The sequence below is a fragment of the Dermacentor variabilis genome, chromosome 2, assembly GCF_050947875.1.
Source record: "Dermacentor variabilis isolate Ectoservices chromosome 2, ASM5094787v1, whole genome shotgun sequence".
Classification (NCBI taxonomy): Eukaryota; Metazoa; Arthropoda; class Arachnida; order Ixodida; family Ixodidae; genus Dermacentor; species Dermacentor variabilis.
The window spans coordinates 148,095,800-148,120,028 of record NC_134569.1 but is presented as its reverse complement, the minus strand read 5'-3'; the positions used below and the strand labels follow the sequence as shown (position 1 = coordinate 148,120,028).

Here is a 24,229-nt window from a genome sequence, read left to right as displayed (position 1 = left end):
TGTCAGACACACGTGAGGCAGCTCTGTGAATTTATTTCTTTTTGTAGATATTAATGATTGTTTTCTTGCTTTATTCAGCCATAGGTGAATATTGAAGAAATTTAGCATAATATTGCTTAACAGAGTGAATATGAACCAATTAACAGAAGACTATTTTATTTGACTTACGTTCAAAATTTATGACATTAGCACACTTGTAGTTCAAATGAAAAAGCCTGTAGGATCAATAACGTATGGCTTGCAAGTGGATGTTGCTGTTCACTATTAATTGCTAGCAGTGCATGCTGTTTCAATCTTTTAACAGCCAGTGTCGTGTCCTGCTGCTTACGCAGGTGAACCCAAGTGACCTGGACCCCAAGTACGTGTACATTCAGGTGACGCACGTGGTGCCTTACTTCACCGAGATGGAGCTGATGCAGCGTCAGACCGAGTTTGAGCGGCACAATAACATCTCGGAGTTCATGTATGAGACACCCTTCACCCTGGATGGCTCCAAGGCGCGGGGTGCCCCGGATGAACAGTGCAAGCGACGCACCATCCTCACCAGTGAGCCCTTGTGCCTATCTATCTGCCCCTGGTATTTCCAGTAGCACTCAAACTGTTAGTGCCTTGTAAGAAGGTTCTTACGGCACAGCAGTTGATGTCTTCACTGCAGATGGGTGGCTGTACCGGTCTGTATTTCACAACTGCTGAAAAAAAGAAAGAGCACACACAAAGAGAATGTCATGAGGTGTCCTTGTTGGCAGGAGTAACGGTTTGGCTTTGACTTCAATTTTAGCACCAGATAGCAAAGATGTCATTGTTTCATGATAACAGCCTTAAGGTGTGTGTCTATGCCTTAAGCCAAAATAAACAGTAACTATTCAGGGCATCAATTCTAGCCTCGGATAAAAAAGGTGGGCCTGTTTCTTCTTGAGGATATTCTTCAGGCATACGCCTATGCCTTATACCAGTTTAGACAGTAACTGCTTTGTAAATTTATGCCTAACCATAATTTGAAAAATGCTGTGGGTCTGTTGCCTTTGTACACACCTGTACATGTGCAACCATGCTATAATTGCAAGATGGATACAGAGCTGGTGAAAGCGTAAGTACTGTAGCACATCATGAGACAGCTCAATGTCAAGAAAGGCTGTGTCGGCTGCAGCTCGCCGCACTTGAAGACTAGAGCTCAGTGTACAGGTGTGACCACTGCTAGCGGGAACAAGGCATCCTGCGACAGTGCTTTACAGAGTGCCACTGCTGACGGGACGTCGAAGCCTTGCAGCGCAGACGCAATCAAAGTAGTAATAGGCAGAGTGCCCAATGCATCATCTGCTATTCTCCTTCTGCTGCACCTCAGAAAGTCAGAATTTCTACTTATGTTTCTAGTGCATTGAGAGTATGGAGTTAATAAATCAGCATTCTTTGTTACAATCCAATAAGAAGTTTACAATGACTCTTAGCAGATGAACACTGTGTGGAGCTTATTATTCATACCCTGGATTTTGTGTGCCAGCGTACTGCACTGTTGATAAATCAGCCTGAATATGTTTGACTTATGCAGCCTTCCATGAAAACTCAGAGCCACGAGAACGCACAATTGAGGTACAGTAGGCTTCTGTTAATTTGACTCCGGTTAATTAATTTGATTTTTCGGTTAATTCGACCCCAAGTGAAGATCCCGGCCGGCACCCATGCATTTCTATAGACCCAAGCTTTTTTTATTTCGATCCTAAATTTAGTCTTCACTGAATAATTTGAGCTTGCTCCCAACCCCCACGGTGTCCCCAGTAGTGACCCTTTTAGCAGCAACATCTGTCTCGGAGAAGCTGAATGTATTTGAACGCACGTCATCTGTTGAAAACCCCTGTTTTTGGTTTGCCCTAGGAACATTTTCAAGCAATAACCATAACTCATAATGTCTGATTATGACACTTACCTGATTCTGACGCATGCCTTTTTTTTAATAAGAAAACTGGACATCAAATTGCCGGTACCGGTGCAATCGAACACTAAACCAAAACAGTCTTTCACGATGTTTGTATGCTTTACCACATAACGGAAAGTCTTGCAGCAAAGCTAACTTCAAGAAAATTGTGCGACGAAGCTGACTTTAGGGAACCAGTCGCCATTGCGCAATGCATGTTAGAACCTTGCTCATTTTTTTTCTGCAGCAGCAAGTGTGCGTTGGATTTATACTTTGCTTAGGAGCTATAATGTCGTTTCTATATTAGTTTTTTTTACTTCGAACACACAAAGAGTAGGCATTCATTTGATTTGGGGGCACGATATAATCAGGCAAATAGTACTGCCAAAAGAATCAGTGGCGTGTTTGCACATTTTTTCTGCATCTCGTTTAATTCGACTCGCCGGATCATTAGGTCAGTTTTGTCCGTCCTGTCAGGGTCGAGTTAGTGTAAGTTGACTGTAGTATGTGTACGACTAAACCAATCTTGGCAAAGTTGCAGAGCTGGTAATTGTATAGATTGTCTGTAGGCAGCCTTTAAACAGCACCTACGCATATAATGCATGCACTTGGCTGTGCCGCTATGACGTAAGTCTCAGCTTGCCATGTCCAAGGTTTTTCAGCCTGCTGTGGGCAGCTGTGAATGCCTAGAGCTTGGGCTGGCTCACGTAGCCATGCCTGGAGAACCACTGTGACCAGTCAGAGCATGCTCTAGTCCAAGTGTCTCTCATGGGGAAAGAGCTCCACGCGGAACCCCGCAGTGGTTACGGTATCTACCTCTACACTGCGCAGCAGTGTGGCCTCCAAGATTGTGGAAGTCATGCAAAGGAGCTGCATGTTGGGTCATGCGTCAGTTCCAGCAAAGGGTTGTTGATGACAGGGTTTTTTTTTTTCAGTTTCAGTATCGAAAAGGGCTATTTTTGCGAGCTTTTCACGATGCTCCCACTCATATTTTAAACGTCAAATTTTGCATAGAGGCTCCTCTATATGTACGTTATCTTTTTATGCAGTCCATAATTTAGTTGCAGTTGGCTTTAGCAGTATTCAGAATACAATTTTTAGAATTGTATGCTGTGTGCAGGCACTACTCCGAACTTTGTTTATTATATAAATGTGATGCCCATGGAAGTGTATACTGCACAATGCAGATTAATATCATGGTAGTAAGAATATATGTATGTACAAAATTCCAATTGAAGTAGTGCACTGTATACCCGTAGCATAACAGGCCATGATGATTCCACTGCAGCTGGTTACTGCTTCCCGTACGTAAAGAAACGGATCCCGGTGACAAGCCGCCGGACGAAGGACCTCAATCCAATCGAGGTGGCCATTGACGAGATGCAGACACGCGTCGCCGAGTTGGACGAGGTGGTTCGTCGCAAACCATCTGACCTCAAGAAGCTCCAACTCAAGCTTCAGGGCAGCATTGGTGTTCAGGTTGGTGTGCGCAATGTGGTGTTCAGAAGTGTTAATGCATGTTTTGAATAGTTGCAATATAAAGCATTTGGTGCACACTATAGAGCTGGCATGTGCAGCTGAAGGAAAAAGAAAATTATAAAGAAGAGCTAGTAGAGCTTTGAGGCTTACCAGCAGTAAACATCCCTTTATTCCTTGCAGCTTGCTGCTAGGATTTTCACACTTATTTTTGTAAATAGTGCTACCTGTATGTTTTCTTTTCTGTTCCTGTGTGTATGTTCTGTTCTTACTGACACACTCTATTCTTTGTTGTTGCTGTACTTTAGTCTTTGTGACCTGTAATTTTATTCTTTTGGTCCTCTTCATTTCTCTTCTCTATATCGTAAGCTTCTTTCTGTTCTCATCTTCCTCAGGAGTAGGCAGGTGTTGTGCCTGTTGTCGTGGCAGTTGCGAGCCTGCTCCCTCCCTATTTCACTCTTTGTCCTTTGTATATATATGTTCTCATATCAAATAATAATAACAGAAGTGTCATTATGGACAGCTGCATCATAGTATGGCAGCATTGCATTGTTTCACGAAGAGAAAAATTGTATGATTTGTGTTTGTCTTTTCAAAATAGACGTTTATGTTGTACTTCGGAGTCTCATGCACAGTGGTCCTTCAAAATTATGGGGTTTCACGTGCCAAAACCACAATCTGATTATGAGGCACGCTGTAGTGAGGGACTCTGGAAATTTGGACCACCTGGAATTTTTTTAACGTGCACCTAAATCTAAGTACACGGGTGCTTTTGCATTTTGCCCCCATCAAAATGTGGCCGCCATGGCTGGGATTTGATCCTGCAACCTCTTGCTTAGCAGCCCAAAACCAAACCACTAAGCAGCCATGGCGGGTAGACACAGGGGTCCTTATGCATGCCTGTTCTCACATATTTACTCGCATAATGAACGCACCTTTCTTTCTTTGAAAAATATGCACAAAGTTGGGGGGCGTTCATTATGCGGGGTAAAATTTTGAGCAATTTTTTTATTGCGGCCACCTCTGAAGAAGTCAGTTTTGCCCAAAATTCAAATGATTGATTGCGATAGCGAATGTGTAGACAGCTACAAGAAGTAAGGATAGTAGTTTTATCGGCCGTATAAACTTGCAAACATTCGCTTCAGCGTGAACTGAGTGGCGAGAGCTCAGCATGGGGGGGGGGGGGGGGGTGGCACAAAGGTATGAGCCGCCATCGACTCAGCCTCGACGCAGATTGCTTTGAAAATAGGGTGCGCCGCGGCCGCGCAATATGCAGTTGCTGCCGCAGTAAACCCCCCTCGCTTCCTCCCCTCCTCCTGGCGCCATGCACGCGATGGAAGATGGCGTGTTTCCTTCCCGCTTTTGTCCCTTCTACACGGGAGATAGAGCCGTGATCGTCGGTGCCCCTTGGGCGCGTTTGTGCAGTATGCAGTAGCTGCCAAAGTACGATGCCACTGCCCCTCCTCCCCCCCCCCCCCCACGGCCTTTTGCGCGACGAAAGATGGCGCTCGCGCGCCATCTTTCGATTGAGCCGTGATCATCTGCTTCCCTCGCACACTTTCACTCACACCTACACCATGCGGTGCACAGTGACCACGATGGCAAAAATGTGCCTGGAGCGCCCATATATTTGGTATCGTAATAAAAGTAGGATACATGGTATGATTCGGCGTCCGACGTGTCATCGGACACAACCGCACCCCCCGGTCGCCATATCAAACACTGAATCGTACTTTGTGTCTCCTACTTCACGGCAGCAAGTTCATGGGGCGATCGTTATGTGAGAAAAAGAAAAAAAAAAACATACTTCTTGATTAGAAAAGTGGGGACTGGGTTGATTGCGCGAGTACGTTCATTGTGTGAGTAAATACGGCACTTGGTTGTTTACTGCTTCTATCCACAGGTGAATGCTGGCCCTCTTGCCTATGCGAATGCCTTCTTGGATGAGAGCAAATCCCACTTGTACCCAGAGGAAGAGGTCAACGAGCTGAGGGAGACATTTAGGCAAGTGTCATTAGAGTGTTCGGCTTTTATGTGTCTGTTCACTTTCTGTGCTTTGAGAGCTTCAAATTGAAAGTGTATACTTGACGCATAAACTTTGTCTAAACAGCAAAATAGAATGTCAAAATGTGTTAGTTACTGCAAAGGTTAAGCATGTCTTGTATCTTAGATGGCAGCAATCAGTTTTTATATATTATTTATTAGTACGTATTAGAAGACACAAGGTCTGCGCCAAAAGGGCGTACAAAAAGAAAATGGAACAAGAGGTGACATAAGATAAACTAGAGCATAAAGTGTACGAAACAAAAGTAAAATAGTCAACAACAATATGAGATATCAGGCCTATACAATTTGTCAGCTATTAAAAATTACTTTAAGATTGCCTGTTCAGTTATAGCCGTGGAGAATTTGCATGCCAAGTATGTAATTTCACTATTCGTGTTATTTCATGTCTTATCAGAATGGTATAAAAATTGCAGGATATATTTGTTCGTGCACTTATCCAGCCACAGTATGAAAGTATTTCAGCCTTTAAGTTGACACGGAATTGCTCTGTGACTCCTGTAGTAGTGAATGAGCCTGTGTAGAATAACATTTTTCCAAAGACACTGTGAAAGCTGAACACAACGTGACATGTTCTTGATGGCACATTCTTGATGGCAAATTTGTTGGTGGTACCAGATTTCTTTAATACTTTTCTGCTGGTCACGAAACTTCAGGCCACTCTTGCTGTAGGAATAACAGCTGCCAACTAGAGGCGCCACTGCAAATGAGGAGGTTTCTATTTCCAGGGTCGTCAGCGTGCTTTTGTGGTATAGACTAGTTTGATGGGTTTAGGACTGGTCGTGCTAGGCTGACACGACGCCGTTTTTGGTCGGCTGACTTCCTGCAACAGCTGTGTTGTGCTGACGGTCATGTCGGCAGGAGTTGAGTTGTCATCAGACAAGTAAGACGATTTTGTTGCCACAGTGAAACGACACAACAGCCCCCTGCACTGATGTGGCTGTCGTGGAGTTTTTGCTGCTGATTTCTACACATGCTGCTCGCTTTTCTTTTTACTCATTCTCAACAAGACATTCAGCATATTCTTGGCAAGGAACAGCTAGAGCGAGTGGAACTATTGACATTTGGACACATATTTATTTGAGCAGCGCATTTGTTTATGCTGGCACGTACGGCCATAGTTGGCTATTCACTTCAAGCACCGTGTAAATCCAGGGTGTCTGCCAACCGGGAAAACCTCGAATTCTCAGAGATGTTGAATAGTCTGGAAATACTCTGGAAAAACTGAAGCAATTTATTTGCGATTCTATTAGGGAAAATTAGCTGTCAGTATATTGAGAGAACGAAAGTCGGCCTAATGCTGGCTTGATTAAAAGAAAGGAATCGGGATTAATTGTCTTTGACCCTGTATGGTCAGCTGGAGGAGTTGCCTGTGTACAGCCAACGACCACTTTTCTAGACGCCCGATTTTTGGAACATGCCTGATAATGCAGATGGCTTCACGGCACCACCACGCACCCCACAGAGTCAGTGTATAAGAATGTCTTAAATTTCAGACGCAAGAACCCTTCGCCATCTGATTTTTGGACTTTCTACCATGAATGCAGGTCCAAAACGGCATTAATCAAAGCGAACACTGCCATTTTGATTATCTCACCGCCTCGAACTGGTGCCCTTGCATGCAGCTCCGTTGGCAGCCATAGCCACCACTGTCGCAACACGAGGCCTAGCTGCTTCGACATTCACTATTAAGGTTCCTGCTGTTCGGTGCTGTGTTTTTCACTGAAATAATTCGCCACTGTCAGCAATGGCATTGACTCCGCCTCTGTAATCCTTGCAATTGGCTTCCAAGCTTAGAAAGAGCGGCGCAGTGCATAATGCCGGTTACCAAAAGGCAGCTTCGCCTTAGCTCAGCAGTGTTGTGTGTTGAAACATATCTAAAGTATTGCGGTGACGCTTAACAAGCGTGGGAGGGGCAATTGTCACGGGACACAGTATGTATTCCGTAATTATACACACATGCGACAGTCATCTCCTGTCACAGTACGAGTACAGATATGCCTAATAAGTGTACTGGAAGGCCTTAAGAGCTTCTTTTGGACGTGCCTGTGATGATTTAAGCCCTTAAGGGCTGTAAAAGACATGCATTCATTTTTTTTTTTGGACTGACTGATTTTTTCGACGTTTTCGCAGTTCCTAGGGAATCCGAAAAATCATACATTGACTTTACAACTGACCAAGAGGATGCTCCAAATGGTCTGGGGGCGAACATGCGGCAAAACGAGGACGAGAACAGAAAAGAACCATTGCATTTAGGAATGGTCAGGAAAGGATCGGTAGCTTCGGGGGCCCCTTTGAAAACATTGCGACTGGGAGACGGGGGGCTGTTATTCATAGCTGATTTTCACTTTCTTTTTTAGAACTCTTTACCACGCATGCAGTGTGCTCGACGAAGTATTGTTACTTCATTGAGCTAGCTAGGCACTCTCTAACTGCGCAAATACGCGCTCAGTTAGAGAGTGCCTAGCTTACCTGCTGTGGTTGCTCAGTGGCTATGGTGTTGGGCTGCTGAGCACGAGGTCGCGGGATCGAATCCCGGCCACGGCAGCCACATTTCGATGGGGGCAAAATGCGAAAACACCCGTGTACTTAGATTTAGGTGCACGTTAAAGAAACCCAGGTGGTCGAAATTTCTGAAGTCCTCCACTACGGCATGCCTCATAATCAGAAAGTTGTTTTGGCACATGAAACCCCATTAAAAAAAAGAGTGCCTAGCTTTCTTTGGAAACGTTGATGCCTGCTATATACAGTAAAACCTCATTAAACCGTACCTGCTTAAACAGTGGTATCATTTTAAAAGTAGTAAAGTCAAATCACCGACTCAGCGGCAGTTGATCATAGTGTGTATTTTATCTGCATAAACCGTACCAGCTTATGGCGTACGTATCGGTTAACACATAGTGTTTCCACTTTTTATAGCGCAAATTGTGCATTTGCGCGTGAAGCCACATCAAAATCATATCGGCGCCGTGCCAGAGAGCGTTGTGGCATCATGCAAACAAGGACTTGCGTCATGCCGAAGCTTGGATTAAAAAGACGCCGGGTGATCAGCATAGAAGAAAAATTAGACGTCGTCCGTGCTATCAAACGTGACACGAAGAACTTGGCACTAGCACGCGACAGGGGTCTGCTGTTGCCTATGGTGTGTGGCATTTGGAATGTGAAGAAGTTGCTTGGCAGTGCTGCTGTGACTGCGAAGTGATGTCGGCTACGAGGTTCGACTTTTCGCCATCATTGCCTCTGTTGTTGCCGAAGTGTCGAATAGCAACAGTGATGAGGACGACACGGAAAGCGACAGCACAGACGATTAGGCCCGACAGTGGCAGACGCTGCGCATTACTTCAGCCTCATGAAGGCAGTCGTCGTGACGAGAACAGCACTCCGCGGTGAAAAAGGCTCCCCACGACTTTTTCAAAAGGCACTTTGAAAAAGGCGCCCCGCCGACAAGAGGGGGCTGGCTGAAAAGCTGGCTCGCAGTTTAAGTAAATTTGAAGCCGCTGTCATCGCTGCTAGGCCGCCGTGGCATCAAATAAAAATAACACTTTTGTTGCGTGAAGTGAATAAATACTGCATGTCTTTCTCCCCTTTCATTGCACTCTCTCTGAGTTCCGTTTTTGACAGGTAAGTGGGCGATATCATGCTATTTCGGTTAAGCAATACCACCGTTTGGTACGTACTTTTTTCCGACCTCCGGCCAACTACGGTTTAACGAGGTTTCGCTGTACTCGCATATCTGAGTGAGGCGCACTGCAGTATTGTGGGGGCTGTCAATTGTTGCCTGTTTGGCATTCGAGGCAAACAAATATGTCAGCAGAAGAATATCAGAACCTCCTCTATAGGTCATGAACAATTCATATAGAGCTACCACTGTGTGTAATTGCATTTCGTTTGGGAAAGCACTGGTGAGTATGAGCGGCAGCCGTCGATTAACAATGATGACGTACCGATGTTGGCTCTGCGCCCTGTCCTCACTTCCCGCTTCTTGTGCCTGCCCATACAACACTTGACATTGATATGGCGATAACTGAACTACAAAAGCAGTTTTATTCGCCCTAATTATTTATCTTTTAGTTCAGGTCCATCGGTGGTGGGCTCGCTAACTTGTCTACTGAGCTAGGCCTAACATTCGCTAAACAAGATCAACACATCCTCAACTCAATTTGAACATCTGGCAAAGGCTGGCAATCATGCATTTCACCTTCGAAAGTATGTTCAATTCACTTTATGTGCAAATAAATATAAGGTGTCCCAGCAAATGTTAGCTAAGCTGCTAAAATAAAAAAACAAAAAGAAAACAGCCTGAAGATCGAACACTGCAGGTCAAGCTCCTCATCGTATCTTGCACTGGGCTTTTTTTTTTATTTTCTTGAGATCCTGAGTACCATTTAAGCTTCTTTGCACACGCTCAAATGCAGAATGAGCGTGTAAAGGTGCTACAAACGTTGCATGAACACATGGGCCAGCTTCTGTGCCACTTTTCTAGTGCTCCCTCTGAACCGATGATGCTGCCGTGCGGCCACTGCCAGCAGCGTATCTAGCTCTCCCATAGCACGACGCTGAAGTTTCTTGGCCAGTAAAAAAAGTATCAGGGGGCTTTGGTGTTTCATTTATTGATGGCACATTTCTTGAATAAACATTGACATTGCTGAAACTGTTTCCTCGGTGTGTTTTATGATGGCATTTGTTGATGGCACCAGTGACACAACGTTCCTTTATGCAGGTTCTACAGCATCTCTTCGTGCTTGGCAACTAGTTGCAATGTTACTTTTTTGCAGTGAAATTGTCTTCTTATTGTTGTCCTTGTTTGTGTTTTCAGGCAATTCCTCAACATTTGCCAGCAGGCCTTGGACCTAAATGGCAAGCTGATCCCACCTGAACAATGCGAGTACCACAATGCCCTTAAGAAAAACCTCGTTGACATGGCCAGCCAGCTTTCGGAAATAATGAAAGAGAAGGTGAGTGTTGCATGCCTGATGTAGCTTTACTTCAAGCGACGAAAAGTTATTGGCTCCACCATTTGCAAGCTTTCCAAGTACAGGTGGCCTCCGTTAATTTGACCTAAGAAATTGATTTAATTATCCGGCGGGTCAAATTAAACAAGGTGCAGAAAAAAAAAAGAACTGAAGACATACTGCTGATTCAATTCGCAGTATTTTCCCGATTCTAATTTGCCCCCAAATCAAATGCGCACCCGCTTTCTTTCTGTCCAAAGTAGAAAAGTAATGTAGAAATTACACTAAAGCTCCTAAATAAAGTGGAAATCCAATACACACCTGGTTCTATAACAAGATAGATGGTCAAGGGTCTAATAAGTACTGCACAACTGGTGGTCGATGTTCTTAAGTCGGCTTTGCCGCAAACAGTTGTGTTTTGCGGTAAGACATACGAATGCCATGAATTTTCTTTCCATTTATTGGAATTCATAACTTCGCAAACAAACTTTTTTATTCAAAAATGGAGAAATTGCATTTCTTTTCGTTTGTTTTTTATCATTTATCACATAGTTTTCCCTTAAGGCCCCAGTTGGCATATTACACAGGGGGGGAGCAATATACAGGATCAAATAGAATAAGTATACAATCTTAATTACAATCGAAAATGTACCATAATATATTTTCACCACCTTTTGTTTTTTTGTAGGTTGGTCTGCCATAGATAGGTGACAAGTTCAGTAGAACCTGGTTGATAAGCTCCCCATTTTGTAAGAGTTTTCGGTGTCAGCATTCACTATCGAGAGCACAGTGACGCAGTACATTCGCACTTTTCTTTTACAAGTTAATACTTTCCTGGAAAAGCTCTTTCAGCACCAGTGTTAAGTACGTCGCCAAACTGTGATGACATACTACGTTTTCCTGCCACTAGATCTCAGGTAAACAAGAAAAGGCACAGGGCACACGTGATCGTGAGCAGTAGGGTTCTGCGCAGCAGCTTCCCTGCAGTACTCACCCACCCGTGTCACGTAAAAGTGCTAACATGCACTCAGTTTCCCCTTCCAATACAAGTGAATCTCCTCACAGGTCTTCGCATGTCGCATTTCGAGCTATTGCTGCCAACCCTATTGCGATAAGGACCTTCGTCTGTGTTTCACAGTGCACGTGGCATAGCGCCGTTAGAAACGTACTGCACCCTACATGATAATCCAATGCTCTGCCGTGCCTGGCACCAAGTGAGCATTATGTTTCGCTCTGGCGACAGTGTATTCAGGCATTACCCTGTTTCATATCGTTTCGGTTTCTCGTTGCCGTTTCAAAATGCTATGCAGTAGTAAAATGACAAACTTGACAGACCCAGCTCGATATGTGTTGGCATCTCGTGTTGCAATGATTCTCGCTGAGCGGGCAAGTCAAAACGTCCTGCGTGAATGCCCTGCCCTAAGAAGTGACTGACCCAGGCTGAATTTGAGGAGCACAAACGTGAGCTTGGTAAAGTTCCTGAAGCTGAAAAGATGACAGTGCACGGGTAGGGCCCTTCAGACCACACCAGCTCTTTGTGCGCTGGCATCTCGTGCTGCAACAATTCATGCAATTCTTTGTAGTTATGTAGATGTCCGTGGAGGTACATACAGTTGATTCTGCCAATTTTAGTGGCTTCGGGTGTACGTTTTCCCAGTTAGTATGTTTTTTTTCCCTCATGTATCTTTTCATAATGAAGGAACAAAGTTATGCTGTATTTGGTCTTCTGTATACTCTGCATTTCAAGTGAGCTCACATTCAGTGAATTATAGAGGTGAGTTTATGAGTTGGCACACTGTCAGACAATTGATATTCATGGCACATAGTAGAGCTAGAACCAAGGGAATGTGCAAGATAAATTGGAATGGTGTAAAAGAACATATGTAATATGGTGCATCAAATTTGCTTCTCATTATACATGGGCGTTAGCCATCTTAGTTCAACGGCCACTTGTTCATAATATGTGCACACAAATTTTTTTTTTTTTCTTGAGCCTTCAAGTTTGCCCCCTATTCAATTCTTAAGGTTCATGTCACCTGGATAGTATATAGAACCCGGGTATATCCAATTATTGTCTGTATCGAACAGTTGTAACATCCCCTTGGAAACCCTATACAAAAAGTATAGCACTGTACTGCATATATATTGAACTTTCATTCGCTACCACATTCAATATATCGAACGCTGTGCCACCCCTACAAGTGTGCTTCTCCTAATGAGACTCGTCATTCCCGTCGATGCTAATGAGCATCGTCGGGAATGATAATGTTGATGAAACAGCACTGTTTTGCCAGATGGTGTGAAGACATTGAATTTGAAGGGTACTAGTATGTGCCATTGAGGGAAAATGAGCAAGGTGCATGTTTCAAAATATGAAGGGCTTGTGCAACAAGGATTTTGTTTGAGCTCCATAATGCCAGATTTGCTTTAGCAAGCTTCATTGGATTTCAGTTAGATGCAGTGAAGCATACCCATAGCCGAAAGAACTGTCTTTTGGGCAGTGAAGCATATATACCTGTGACCGTTTGTTATAGGAAAAAAGATCACTATGCTACTTCAAGAATGCAGAAAGCCTCCCAGTCCACTGCACAAAAAATGGATGGCACTAGATCTTTTCCTTGAGAGGCTTCGATCATGGGATCAATAAATTCCTGCTTTTCGCTTTTTCAGGAGAGTGTCCAAGATGTGCAGAATTTTTAGATAAGCTTCAGATAGGCATATTTTCCATTTTGAAGTATCAGTATGTTGAACGACTGTAGAACCTTGTTGATATGATTCTGTTTCGTACGATCTTCTGGTGCCAACATTTGCAATCGAGAACTCATAAAATAACCCAATACTGTTTAGTGTCCTTCTTGCCGGTTAATATGTTCCTGGTAAACACGATCTTTCGGCACCAACACTCAGTACATCGCCAAGCTGCAGTCGTATGATACGTTTCCCGGCTACTAGATACCATGTGAAAACCTGCAAGACATGTTCAATCAGAAATAGGCACCTTTCACAGGAGCTTCCTTGTTGTACTTGCCCACTCGTGTCTCATGACAATACCAGCATGCACTAAGTTTCCTCTTGCAGTACCAGCAAATTTTCTCACGGGTCATTGCATGCTGCATCCACAGCTATCGCTGCCAGCCACATCAGGATAAGCATCTTCATTTATTTGTTTCACAGAGTGTGTGGCAAACTGCCGTTGGAAGCTTACTGTATGCTTTTAATAGGTGACAACCCAAATATGCAATGCAAGCTTCATGTTTCGCTTTGGCAGCAGTATATTCAAGACTCGCCCACCAGCTGAATTTAGTTTTGGTTTCATGTAGCTTTTGCAAAACACTATGCAATATATAAACATCAAGATGGCACAGCAAGTCCCGGACTGCTCGGCCCTACTGGCTCAGCGCACGTTGCCATCTTGAGTTGCAAAGATTTGCGCATCGCTTTGCATTATGTAGAGGTCAACTACAGTTGAGCCTGCTTAATTTTTTAGTGATCTTGGATTGTACGTTTTTTTGTGTTTCTTTTTTTCTAAAACATATGAACGAGGTTCTACTGCATTTTGTGATGCCCTTCAAGTTTGATATGTCCCCATTCAACTGTATATGTGTGGATTGTTGTGGTATGTTACCACTTTTATGAGATGCATGAATTATGCAAATAATACTGACAAGTACAGGAATGGGTGGCCGATCAAACAGCAATACTTACGATGTTCGATTGTCAAGTTTCTGGAAAACTAATTGAACATACCTCTTCCTTCTTCAACCGTTCCTGACAGCTGGTCTCTGATCATCGTTCATCGGTTGCCATGAAGAGGATGTCTCTCGAAGTATTCAACTTCATCAGTGGCTCACCGGGCTCTAGCAACGTTTAAACCCATTTGAGGATTGCTTCTTGTTTTTTTTTCTCCCGATCAAGCTTCTTCATTGCCGCTTGTTAGAATTTTACTGATCCATCTCATATTCATGACCACCTTGCACTCTCATTTTGTCATTGAAAGAAGGTTGAGTGTCTTTCCTTGCACTTTCATCTACTTCCCAATTCTTCACAGTGGTTGCACAATTGTGGAGTGAGGTGTGGACGTTGCAGCACCACCGCCATTCTACTTCTTGTTTATAGAAATGATGTAAATAATAAAAGACTGCTTTTTTTTTTTCTGTATCACTGAACTTAAGGTTGCTGCTTATGTAGTAGGAATTGGGTGATGCACAAACATGCTGTGCTTATGCCAAGGTTGAGACTAAGTCGAGTAGGTCAACAAAGTGCCTTTTTAATAGAGTATGTAGAAAACAGCAGTATGGCTGTGTTTAGGTGAGAGGGCTTCTTAAAAAAAAATTGGTTCAAAGTGTAGGCAGGTTATTCATATGCCAGTTGGCATCAGTTGTACAGAAAAGCACTCTGAGCAATCTGTAAATAATGCCGGCATACTTAGTGGCGCTGGAACTGGAGGGTTTTCTGTTGTTTTTTGTGTTGGACAAAGGTAATGCCATTGTTCGCCTGCTGTCTTGTGCAAAACCTGTTTGTACCTGCCATTATCATGATGATGTTAAAGCAAAAAGTCTGTCTCGTATGGGCTGAATACTTAGGACACTTTATCAAGCAGTGCCAAATGCAGTATTGGCATATTTCATCGGTTTACTGTTTATAGGTGTTATGTACTGTAGTTTACCATGTGGAATACTGTAAAATATATGGCAGATACTATAGCTGATGGCTTCGTCTTAAGGGCTTACTCTTCACCCTGCAGTGCAACTATTATATAACATGAAAGCTCGAGTCGTCACTTTCTTGTTAGCAAAGACGCTTTTCCGCCCAGCACTTTTATAATTTTCTATCATTATCCGATCTTACTTTGTGCAGTAGCTGTTTAGCCGGTGAAGAAAATGTACATGTCTTAATTACCAATCTTGGCAACATACCACGCCTTCTTTTACAGCACAGGCCGGAATGTACTGTAAAGGTTTTTCTTTTTTCAATGCTTGAGGCAACATATGTGTGTCATGTAGTGTATGTCATCACATTGCCCTTACGTGTACGAGCCAAGTAATCTTTCGTTTGTTGCTTGTGTTCAAATTTTTTTTTTACAGCTGCAGCTCCAGTATCGACAATTGCTTCAAATTTTTTTGCTAGTCACTTGAGAGAGAGAAGACTATTATGTATGCAGATTTGTGTGTATAGTTCGTATTCTATTTCTGTTAAGACACCTGCGTGTGCTTTTTGATTTTGTGAAGGAATAGATAGGAAAAGAAAGCATTGGTAGACTAGGTCGCAGCTTAAATACAGTGCTTTGCCATTTGCTGGGCTTTTAATGCCTTTAACCCTGCATTATTTATTCAAACTTCATGCTTGTGGCTTGCTTCACACAAACTGTTTATACGTATTTGGAACGTCTATGGCTGTTAGAGATGTGCATTATTCCTCACTTTTGTACATAGCCATGCGTCATCTTTTACTTTCACTTTTGTGCTAGTATTTCTTTGTAGTGTTATTTGGTAAAGTTAAAAAAGAAACTTTTGCTACCACCAAAAACTGCTCTCCATCATGTTGATGTGCAAGCACTTCGAGTGTTTTTGACCTCAGTAACAGATGTGGACAAAATTTTAATTTGGGTAATTGTTTGACTCCTCTTTCTTGTGCAGCCATTAATGTGCTGAAAAGACATTGTGTTCTTGACGACCGTGTTTTAGCCTAAAAACTGAATACTTTAGCATTAATTTTCTCCTTTCATATTTGGTAGCAATTTTGTGGAGGTGTTCTTTACGTGCCTGTTACATGCGAATCAGATGCCAATTTTTGTTTCCAGATTTCTGAAAGCATGTTCTAATGTGCATTCCTTTAAAATATTCAGCCTTGTGATGTTAAACTATGTGCACTTTTATTTGAGATTGGCTGGTGCTAAGCTTCATGTAGCTGTAGTTATGTCTACATTTCTGTACATTTTGCCCATTCTTCTTTCCTTGTTTAAAAATGCTCATTGGTGTGATGGGCAGCCATCATTACTGCGCAGTGCTTGCTTGCCGTGTGGGAGTCAGTGGGAGAGGGGGTGAACAAGCAGATTGTGATGCTGGCTGCCAACATATCTCATGTGAAAGGCTTGAGTTGTGCAGTAACTTATGTATGTTTGTATACTGCCTCACTGTCACTTTTAGCCAAGTCATTGTACAGATGCATTAAAACAAATTGAAGTTTTAAGCCGTCACCTACTTGTGTCTATTGCTCTTAATGCTGTAACACTTGCACAAGTTATTCCATTCACTGTGCAATGTCAATTGCTCTATGCGGGATGGTACAAATTGCTTCAGCGGTGAGAATGTCATACTTGTTTGTTGCTGGACAGAAATGTCATGTTGTATTTGAACTCTGAGGGCAACGCTGATGGCCCTGACAGAGGTGATTGTAGTATGTTCAATGGCATTGATATCCTTTCTAGCACTCTATGTCGCCACAGTATCGGAAAAGCCATAGTCTTGGCAACACATAATATGCACCATGAGTAATGCCTCACACTGCCATGATGCTATCATGTGAAAATTCTTATGTATGAGACAAATAATGGAAAACAGATAATTTTATCAGCTCTAGAGCGCTCATAAAAGAAATTCCATTTGTGTGTGTGTGTACGTGCATAGGATATGCTGAAATTTGAGAGAGTGTACAATACAGTGAACTCTCACTTAAGTGAACTTCAAGGGACCCAAGGAAACAGTTCACTTAAAGGGACCCTGAAATGATTTTGACGATTTTGTACAAATGTACTGAGTCATTAGAGTAGGTCCTTTTGATAATTAATTGATGCATCTAAGTGCTCCATGTAAAGTGGGTAATTTATTATAAGGTTTTAAAAATGTACATCGCTGCTGATCGCAGCACACTTTTCTGCTAAATTTTCAGCCGCTTCTAGCTCATTTGACGTCAATTGCCCTAATGATGTCAGTAGGGCGAGCTATCCGACTGGCTGCCCAGGGCGCATCATCGATAATTTTTCCAACTTAATAGGTGTTAGCAGTTCCAACTAAATGTTGTTCATAATAATTGGAATGTTAGTTTGTTTCCATAAAAAGAAAGTAACAGAAGGAGAATGCACAAGAACAATTTCTCAGTGTACTTAAACACTTCCGGCCACAGCAAGTGTCGTCTGCTTGTGTTACAACGTGCTCCGTCTTGAGGAGAGCTCCACGGTCAGTGTCGGTCTGTCTTTTCGTGAGCACCATGAATCTCCTTTGTTGCGTCGTAGTCTGTAAATGTAGTGACTGGCAATACGTCAAGCTACGACATTGTCTCTCTATAAGGCAGCAGACGAGAAGAGTGGGTACAGCGCATCAGACTATCAATATCAGATCGGCGCCAGGATTTGCATGTTTGCGGCCGCCACTTCACAACAGAGGATTACTATTACAATAATGTTTCACGAGTCCGGTATTTGAGTAAATACAAGGGAGGGGCAGGGCCTGGCTACTTGACTCTGTCATTTCACGGGATGAGCAGAAGTGCAAACGTAACACGGTGCAGCCACCTGGTGGCACAGAGCTCAACCAAACAGCAGCAGTAACGAAATGTATTCCTTTTTGCTGTTGGTGCAAATTTTTTGCAAGAGCGTAATCGGTAACATGCTGTTTTTGTAAATGTTTAAAATGTTTTGCACTTGGTTAGAGCAATATTAGCTCTTTGTTTGGCTGGCTAAGCTCTGCACCAATGGGTGGCTGGACCGCGGAGACCGATTAGGCTGCTCACATACGCCTACGCTAATGTTGCTTCATCAGCTTGAGTTTATGCCTCCACCCACCTGTCGAAATGCTAAGCTTGCCTGTGTTTACTGGAATACTATACAGATTCGGCACTGCGACAGAATGCTCTCGCTTGGGGTCGACTGCCAAGCAGCTGGCAGACGGGTTGGAGAGGCTTTGCGTGTGCGCTCCTAGACAACTGGAAGTAGACACGACATGCCATCATGACGCAAAGCCAGTGAAGGTGGAGCTTAGCCCCTATCACTCAGCGAATGAGTTGAGGAGAAAATGCATGGCTATGGAGGCGGGTAACTTGTAATTGTCCATAGCTCTCTTAATATGAGATGCGTCATACAAATTGTGGTGCAAATGATTAACCTTAGCTGTACCCTATGCGTCTGCAAAATTTGTCCAAAGCGTTCCAGGGGCCCTTTAACTAAAAGTTCACTACACTGAATATTCGCTAGGACATTGGCCTCGAGCTCCACCACTGGAAAATCTGGCGCCACCGTCGGCGTGACGTGCTATTAGGGATCACGTGGACATAACGGCGGCGTCGGCTGCTTCGGGAGCGCCGAAGCGAGCTGAAAACGAGGGTTTAAATTCCGTCGTACGCTGCGGTCCTCATTTAGTGGCGAGATTTTCCTGCTTCGAGTGTGTCCTTTACAACGTTTAAAAGCACTAGAATAGGTAGTGGCTGTTTTTGAAGGCGCGCAACATGGTAGGCTACTGCTCGGTGCCGCAGTGCCGGACGTACGCAACGGAGCCCGGTGTCAGCCTTATTCACACGTAGCCGCAAGACAAGAAGCTGCGTGAAGCTTGGCTCGCGAAATATAAAACCGGCAAACAGTCATCGGCTACAACTCGGGTATGCAGCAAGCACAGACGCGAGGAAGATTTCTGCTACGGCGCCGGGTCTGCGATGTTCGGAAAACGCGCACTGAGACGCTCGCCTGAGTCCGCTGCCCGACTAATGTCATGACGGCTTGGTGTCGATGTTATAGCTGCTGGCAAGTTCACTGGAATGGAAATGGAGCGGTAAGACGCACATTAAAAAAAGGCATAGCATATGGTCATGTTTGTACGTGTTATGAATTAATGCACTGGATTACAAAAAAGAAGCAGCGGGAATCGCACGCTGAAAACACCGGTAAACATACAGTGCGACGCAACTCGAGAAATAATATGGAAGCGTCCAAGAATTTAGAAGAAGAAAAAAAGATTGTATCGTCGCGACGGCACATCACAGGCCCCGTAGGCGTCCAAGTCTCTACAATGAAATTATTTTTGAACAGCTCTGATAGCGCCCACGCAACAATGGTTGCTTGTATACTGTCAAATGCTCATATTCTGCGGCCTAAAGCTCATGGCACGGTGCGAAAACGCGCACGCGGCGAAAGCGAAACTGCGCGGACAAGCGTGCAGACGTGCAGTCGGTCGCTGCCTATCTGTGCGATCGCTGCATTGAGGCTTCATTCTATTACGCTCAATTTAGTTATACAAACACTATAAGAACATATTTCACATAGTTTGCTCTCAGCGTTTACCTACCTTTCACGCAAAAAGCCGGTTCGGGAGACTCCATCGCGGCGACCGCGCGCAGCGGCGTTCACTGCCGAGACAAAGGTTACCGCCGCTCCCCAAGGACGACGCGAAGATTATAATACGCCCGAGGAACGGCCTACCAATCAGAGAGCTAAAAGCGACCGAGGTTGCAAGAGCTATCGTAAAGGCATGCAACGGCAAGTTTAAAGAAGACGACGTCACCGTCAGACTAAGAACGGGATCCAACATCATCATCGCAAGTACCTCAAACGAGGAAGCAGCGAAGACGATGCTGCGGATGACTAATCTACAATTTAGAGGACATACCTACGAAATCAACAAGTACGTGGCTCTACCGGACGACGTCAGGCGAGGCGTTATACATGGCATCGACGCAGGGACCTCGTCGGAAGAGCTCAAAGCAAGAATCAAGGTACGCACGCAAGGAGTCACAGTACTCACGGCAAGAATGCTAGGAGCGTCACAAACGGCGGTTATCACTTTCGACGGCCCCACCATACCCAAGTACGTGCTTTTCGCCGGAGGGGAATTCAGATGCTACCCGTACAGACCGACGAGGCAGGTGTGTTACATTTGCTGTCAGCAAGGCCACCGGTCCGACGTCTGCCCTGCGCCCAGCACAAAGGCGTGCAGGGCGTGCGGTATGCAGAACCCGCCGGAGAACCACCAATCTCAAGCCAAGTGCCTGATCTGCGGAGGCGATCACGCCACGGGATCCAGGGACTGCAAGGACCGACTCAAGAAAGCAAGAGAGCTGCGAGGCCGGCAACAGCAGCAACTACACCAGCAACGGAATAGAACGGCACGGGAACGGAGACCACGGTGGTTTAGCTCGGAGGGAGGACAAGACAGGTCACGGAGCCGCTCGCGGAACCAGTCGTGGGACCGCTCGCAGAGCCGCTCGCGGAACCGCTCACGGAGCCGCTCACGCAGCTGCTCCAGATCATCCCCGCCATTGGTGCCCCCGGCCACCAAGGACAAGGGCCAGCAGCAGCAGAAGATGGCCAAGAAGAAGCCCAACGGCGGCACAAAGGTGAGCTGGGAAGCAGGCCCTCCCAAATCCCTTTTTCCGCACTCGGACAATCAAAATCAAAACATTATAAGCAACAGGGAAACACAACTAGAGGAGGAAAATAAGGTCCTCAAAAGAAAACTCGAAGAGCAGGACGCGAAAATTCATAGACTAATCCAAGAGATGCAGGAGCTAAGATCAGGTAGCTCCCCTAGATCGCTCACGCCACCAACCCCCCCACCTAGCCAACCTGAGATAACAAACCAACCGGACTTTGCCCAATTTATGGCAGAAATGCAAAAAGCAATACAAGAAATGAAACAGCAAATTATGATGCAGGGTACGGAAATCCGCACCATGCGCAAACAGAAAATTACGGAGGGAGCCAAAGACAAGTTTAATCAGAGACGCCCAATGCTAGAAAACTACAGTACGAGAGACGACTCCGAAATATAATCATGGATAGTCGAGCCAAAAGAGCGAAAAAAGAAGAAAAACTAGAAATATGGCAGTGGAACTGTAGAGGTTACAAAAGAAAACAAGGACTCCTACAACAATACATTAACAAGCGATTAATACCTCCGGACATAATTGCGCTACAAGAAACAAACGTAGAACCAAAATTACAAGGCTACACGTGCTACGAAAATCCGGACGAAGAACGGAAAAGGACAGCGATCCTAGTTAGCAAAAGCCTCACGGCCATACACCACGACAGGATAGCTGACACGGACGTAGAACATGTAATAGTCGAAATAATTCCGAAAAAGAAAAGGGCAGGAGGAAGCATATTCATAGTCAATGTATATAGTCCTCCTAAGCAAAAGAAGGCCAAATTTGAAGAGCTATTTAGAGGAGCAAACAAAATCGCAAAAGGAAATGCGCTGGTTATATTAGGCGACATCAACGCCAGAGAGGAAAGTTGGGGGTACAAGACATCAGAAATAAAAGGTAGGACAGTAGCCGACGCGGCAGATAACACGGGGTGCGAGCTAATCACCGACGCCGAAAACCCGACAAGAACCGGGAACAGCGTAACCGAAGATACCTGCCCAGACCTCGCCTTCGTCCTGCGAACAAAACAAGCAGAGTGGGAAAACCTAATGGAAAACCTAGGAAGCGACCACTATATAATAAGAACACAAATCACGACATCAGATACAATCAGACGGCAAATAGGCAAAGCCAGCATCACGGATTGGAGAGCCTTCAGAGAGTCGGACAGCGACACGACAAGAGGGGAAATCCAGTCGATATCCGAATGGGGAGAAAAACTCAAAGAACAAGTAAGGAAGTTCACGAAAGAAGTAGAACGCACGCAGCAAACACCGGACGTGGACTCTAGGCTACTCAGACTGTGGGAAGCAAGAAAGGGACTCGCGAAGAGGTGGAAGAGGCAGAAATTTAACAGAAAGCTCAAAATAAAAATAGCAGAGATCACAAGGAAAGCGGAGGAGTATGCGGAGCAGCTTGCGAGACAAAACTGGCAGCAGTTCAGCAATTCACTGAACGGGACCCTGAACACAGCAAAGACGTGGAGCATACTCAAAACCCTACTAGACCCGACCAAAACCACGTCAGAGAATAAGAAAGCCATCCATCGACTGGTTCACCAGTATGAAGGGACGAATGAAGAACTGCTAGAAAAAGTACGCAAGAAATGCTTTGGCAACAGCAACCCGGTCGCTTACACAGAAAGATATAAAGGGCAAGAAAACGAAGCATTGGACAGGCCCATAAGTAAGGAAGAAGTTTATGCGGCAATAAGAAGAGCAACAAGAAACTCGGCAGCGGGTGCGGACAAAATTAACAACGCACTTATCCGCAACCTCAGTGACGAGTTAGTCGAAAAATTAACCGACTACCTCAACAAACACTGGGGAGCGGAAACAGTTCCAGAAGAATGGAAACACGCTGAAATCATCATGATTCCAAAGCCAGGAAAGAAACTCCAAGTAGAGCACCTCAGACCAATCTCTCTCACATCATGCTTGGGCAAGATATACGAGACAGTGGTTACGAAGAGACTTCAAGACTACATGGACGATAACGAATTATACCCGCACAGCATGTTCGGCTTCAGAGCCAAGCTGTCGACTCAAGACGTGCTCCTGCAGATAAAGGAAGAAATACTCAGCGAAATCCCACGCTACGGAGAAAATATCATCATGGCACTCGACATCAAAGGCGCCTTTGACAATATCAGTCACGAAGTCATACTAACGAGCCTAGACAACCTGAACTGCGGCAGAAAGACACACGCCTATGTCAAAGCATTCCTGTCGGGCAGAACAGCGACCATCGGGCTAGGAGAGCTAAGATCAGACAAGTTCAGCACTCCAAACAAAGGCACACCGCAAGGGTCAGTTATCTCGCCCATCCTTTTCAACGTGGCAATGATAGGACTGGCCAAACAATTAGAGGAAATTGGGGGTATACGTCATGCGATGTACGCCGACGATCCCAGGTAGCACAAAAGAGATACGTAACGTTTTCGTAGCGTTTATCCAAGACGATAAAAACGGGTTAAAGAAGACACGAATGAGAGAACTTCGGCGGGAAAACGTCGGATATCTCTGCTAATGTCCGGCTTAATTGCTTTCTTGAGACGATCTAGAACAGGTCTGCAAGACGTATTCGAAAAGCTGGTCTAGAAATAGGATTGGGAAAGACACAAGTAATCCCTTTGCCAAAACTATTCGTAACCAATTTCTAAACGTTTTTAGGACGTTATCAAAAAGCTGGTCTAGAAGCGGTCTTGAAAGGTTTACGATCATCTGAAGCTAATTTTCGCGGGTGACGGGCGCGATGAGACATCGTTGTTCAAAACACGCGTTTAGTTTCGCCTCACGCGACTGGCCTATGCCGCGCAGATGTCGTCAGCCGCACCCGTTGGCACGGCCTAGGCCAATCGCGTTAGGTGAAACTGATCGGGTGTTTCGAACAACGATCTCCAATCGCGCCCCAGATGAGTAGAAGCGTCCGTGTTGACTGTAAGAGCCATGGCGCAGTGCCAAGCACTGTTCCCCGCATGGCCGGCGCATCGTATACCAAGTCGCACGAAAATGAGCCTGTTAGGAATAATAAATCCTTAATACCGCCTTTAGTTAGCTACGATGCTTACAACCACAATGGGAATGACATCCTGCAAAGAACAAATGGCCACGTCTTGGCAGGTGGCCAGAGTGGCAGGTGGCAAGAGTGCATGAAATGAGAACATTGTGACAAAGCAAAAACACTTTATTAAAATGTAATGCTTATGCAAGGTTCGAACAAACTGTGTGAGAAATGCAAATAGAAGTAAAAGTACATCAACAATGACAAAAGTCGCAGAAAGGATTCGTAATGAACTCGAAAGTGAACATTCACTAGCACATAAAATTCCAAGTACACATACAAAAAAATAACAGAAAAACCTGTGGAGTGTACTAAAGTGTCTAATTTATCATAGTAAAGTGCGCGTGCTATTAGATGGACTAGATTTATGCAGAAGTGACATTGGAGCGAATGGAAGATGTAGACTGAAAAA

At 44.6% G+C, this 24,229-nt stretch overlaps 1 protein-coding gene across 4 annotated transcripts in view; it reads left to right on the top strand.

Moving 5' to 3' along the window:
• Nucleotides 1-16,597, top strand: part of Ziz (dedicator of cytokinesis protein Ziz) — a 196,935-nt gene extending 180,338 nt beyond the window's left edge. For all 4 annotated transcript variants that reach the window (XM_075682221.1, XM_075682222.1, XM_075682219.1 and 1 more), the window contains 5 exons: nt 333-546; nt 3,198-3,388; nt 5,289-5,389; nt 10,266-10,404; nt 14,177-16,597. In XM_075682221.1, coding sequence (XP_075538336.1) covers nt 333-546; nt 3,198-3,388; nt 5,289-5,389; nt 10,266-10,404; nt 14,177-14,272 — 741 coding nt within the window. In that variant the 3' untranslated portion in view covers nt 14,273-16,597. The remainder of the gene's footprint in view (nt 1-332; nt 547-3,197; nt 3,389-5,288; nt 5,390-10,265; nt 10,405-14,176) is intronic.
• The last annotated feature ends 7,632 nt before the right edge of the window (nt 16,598-24,229 follow it).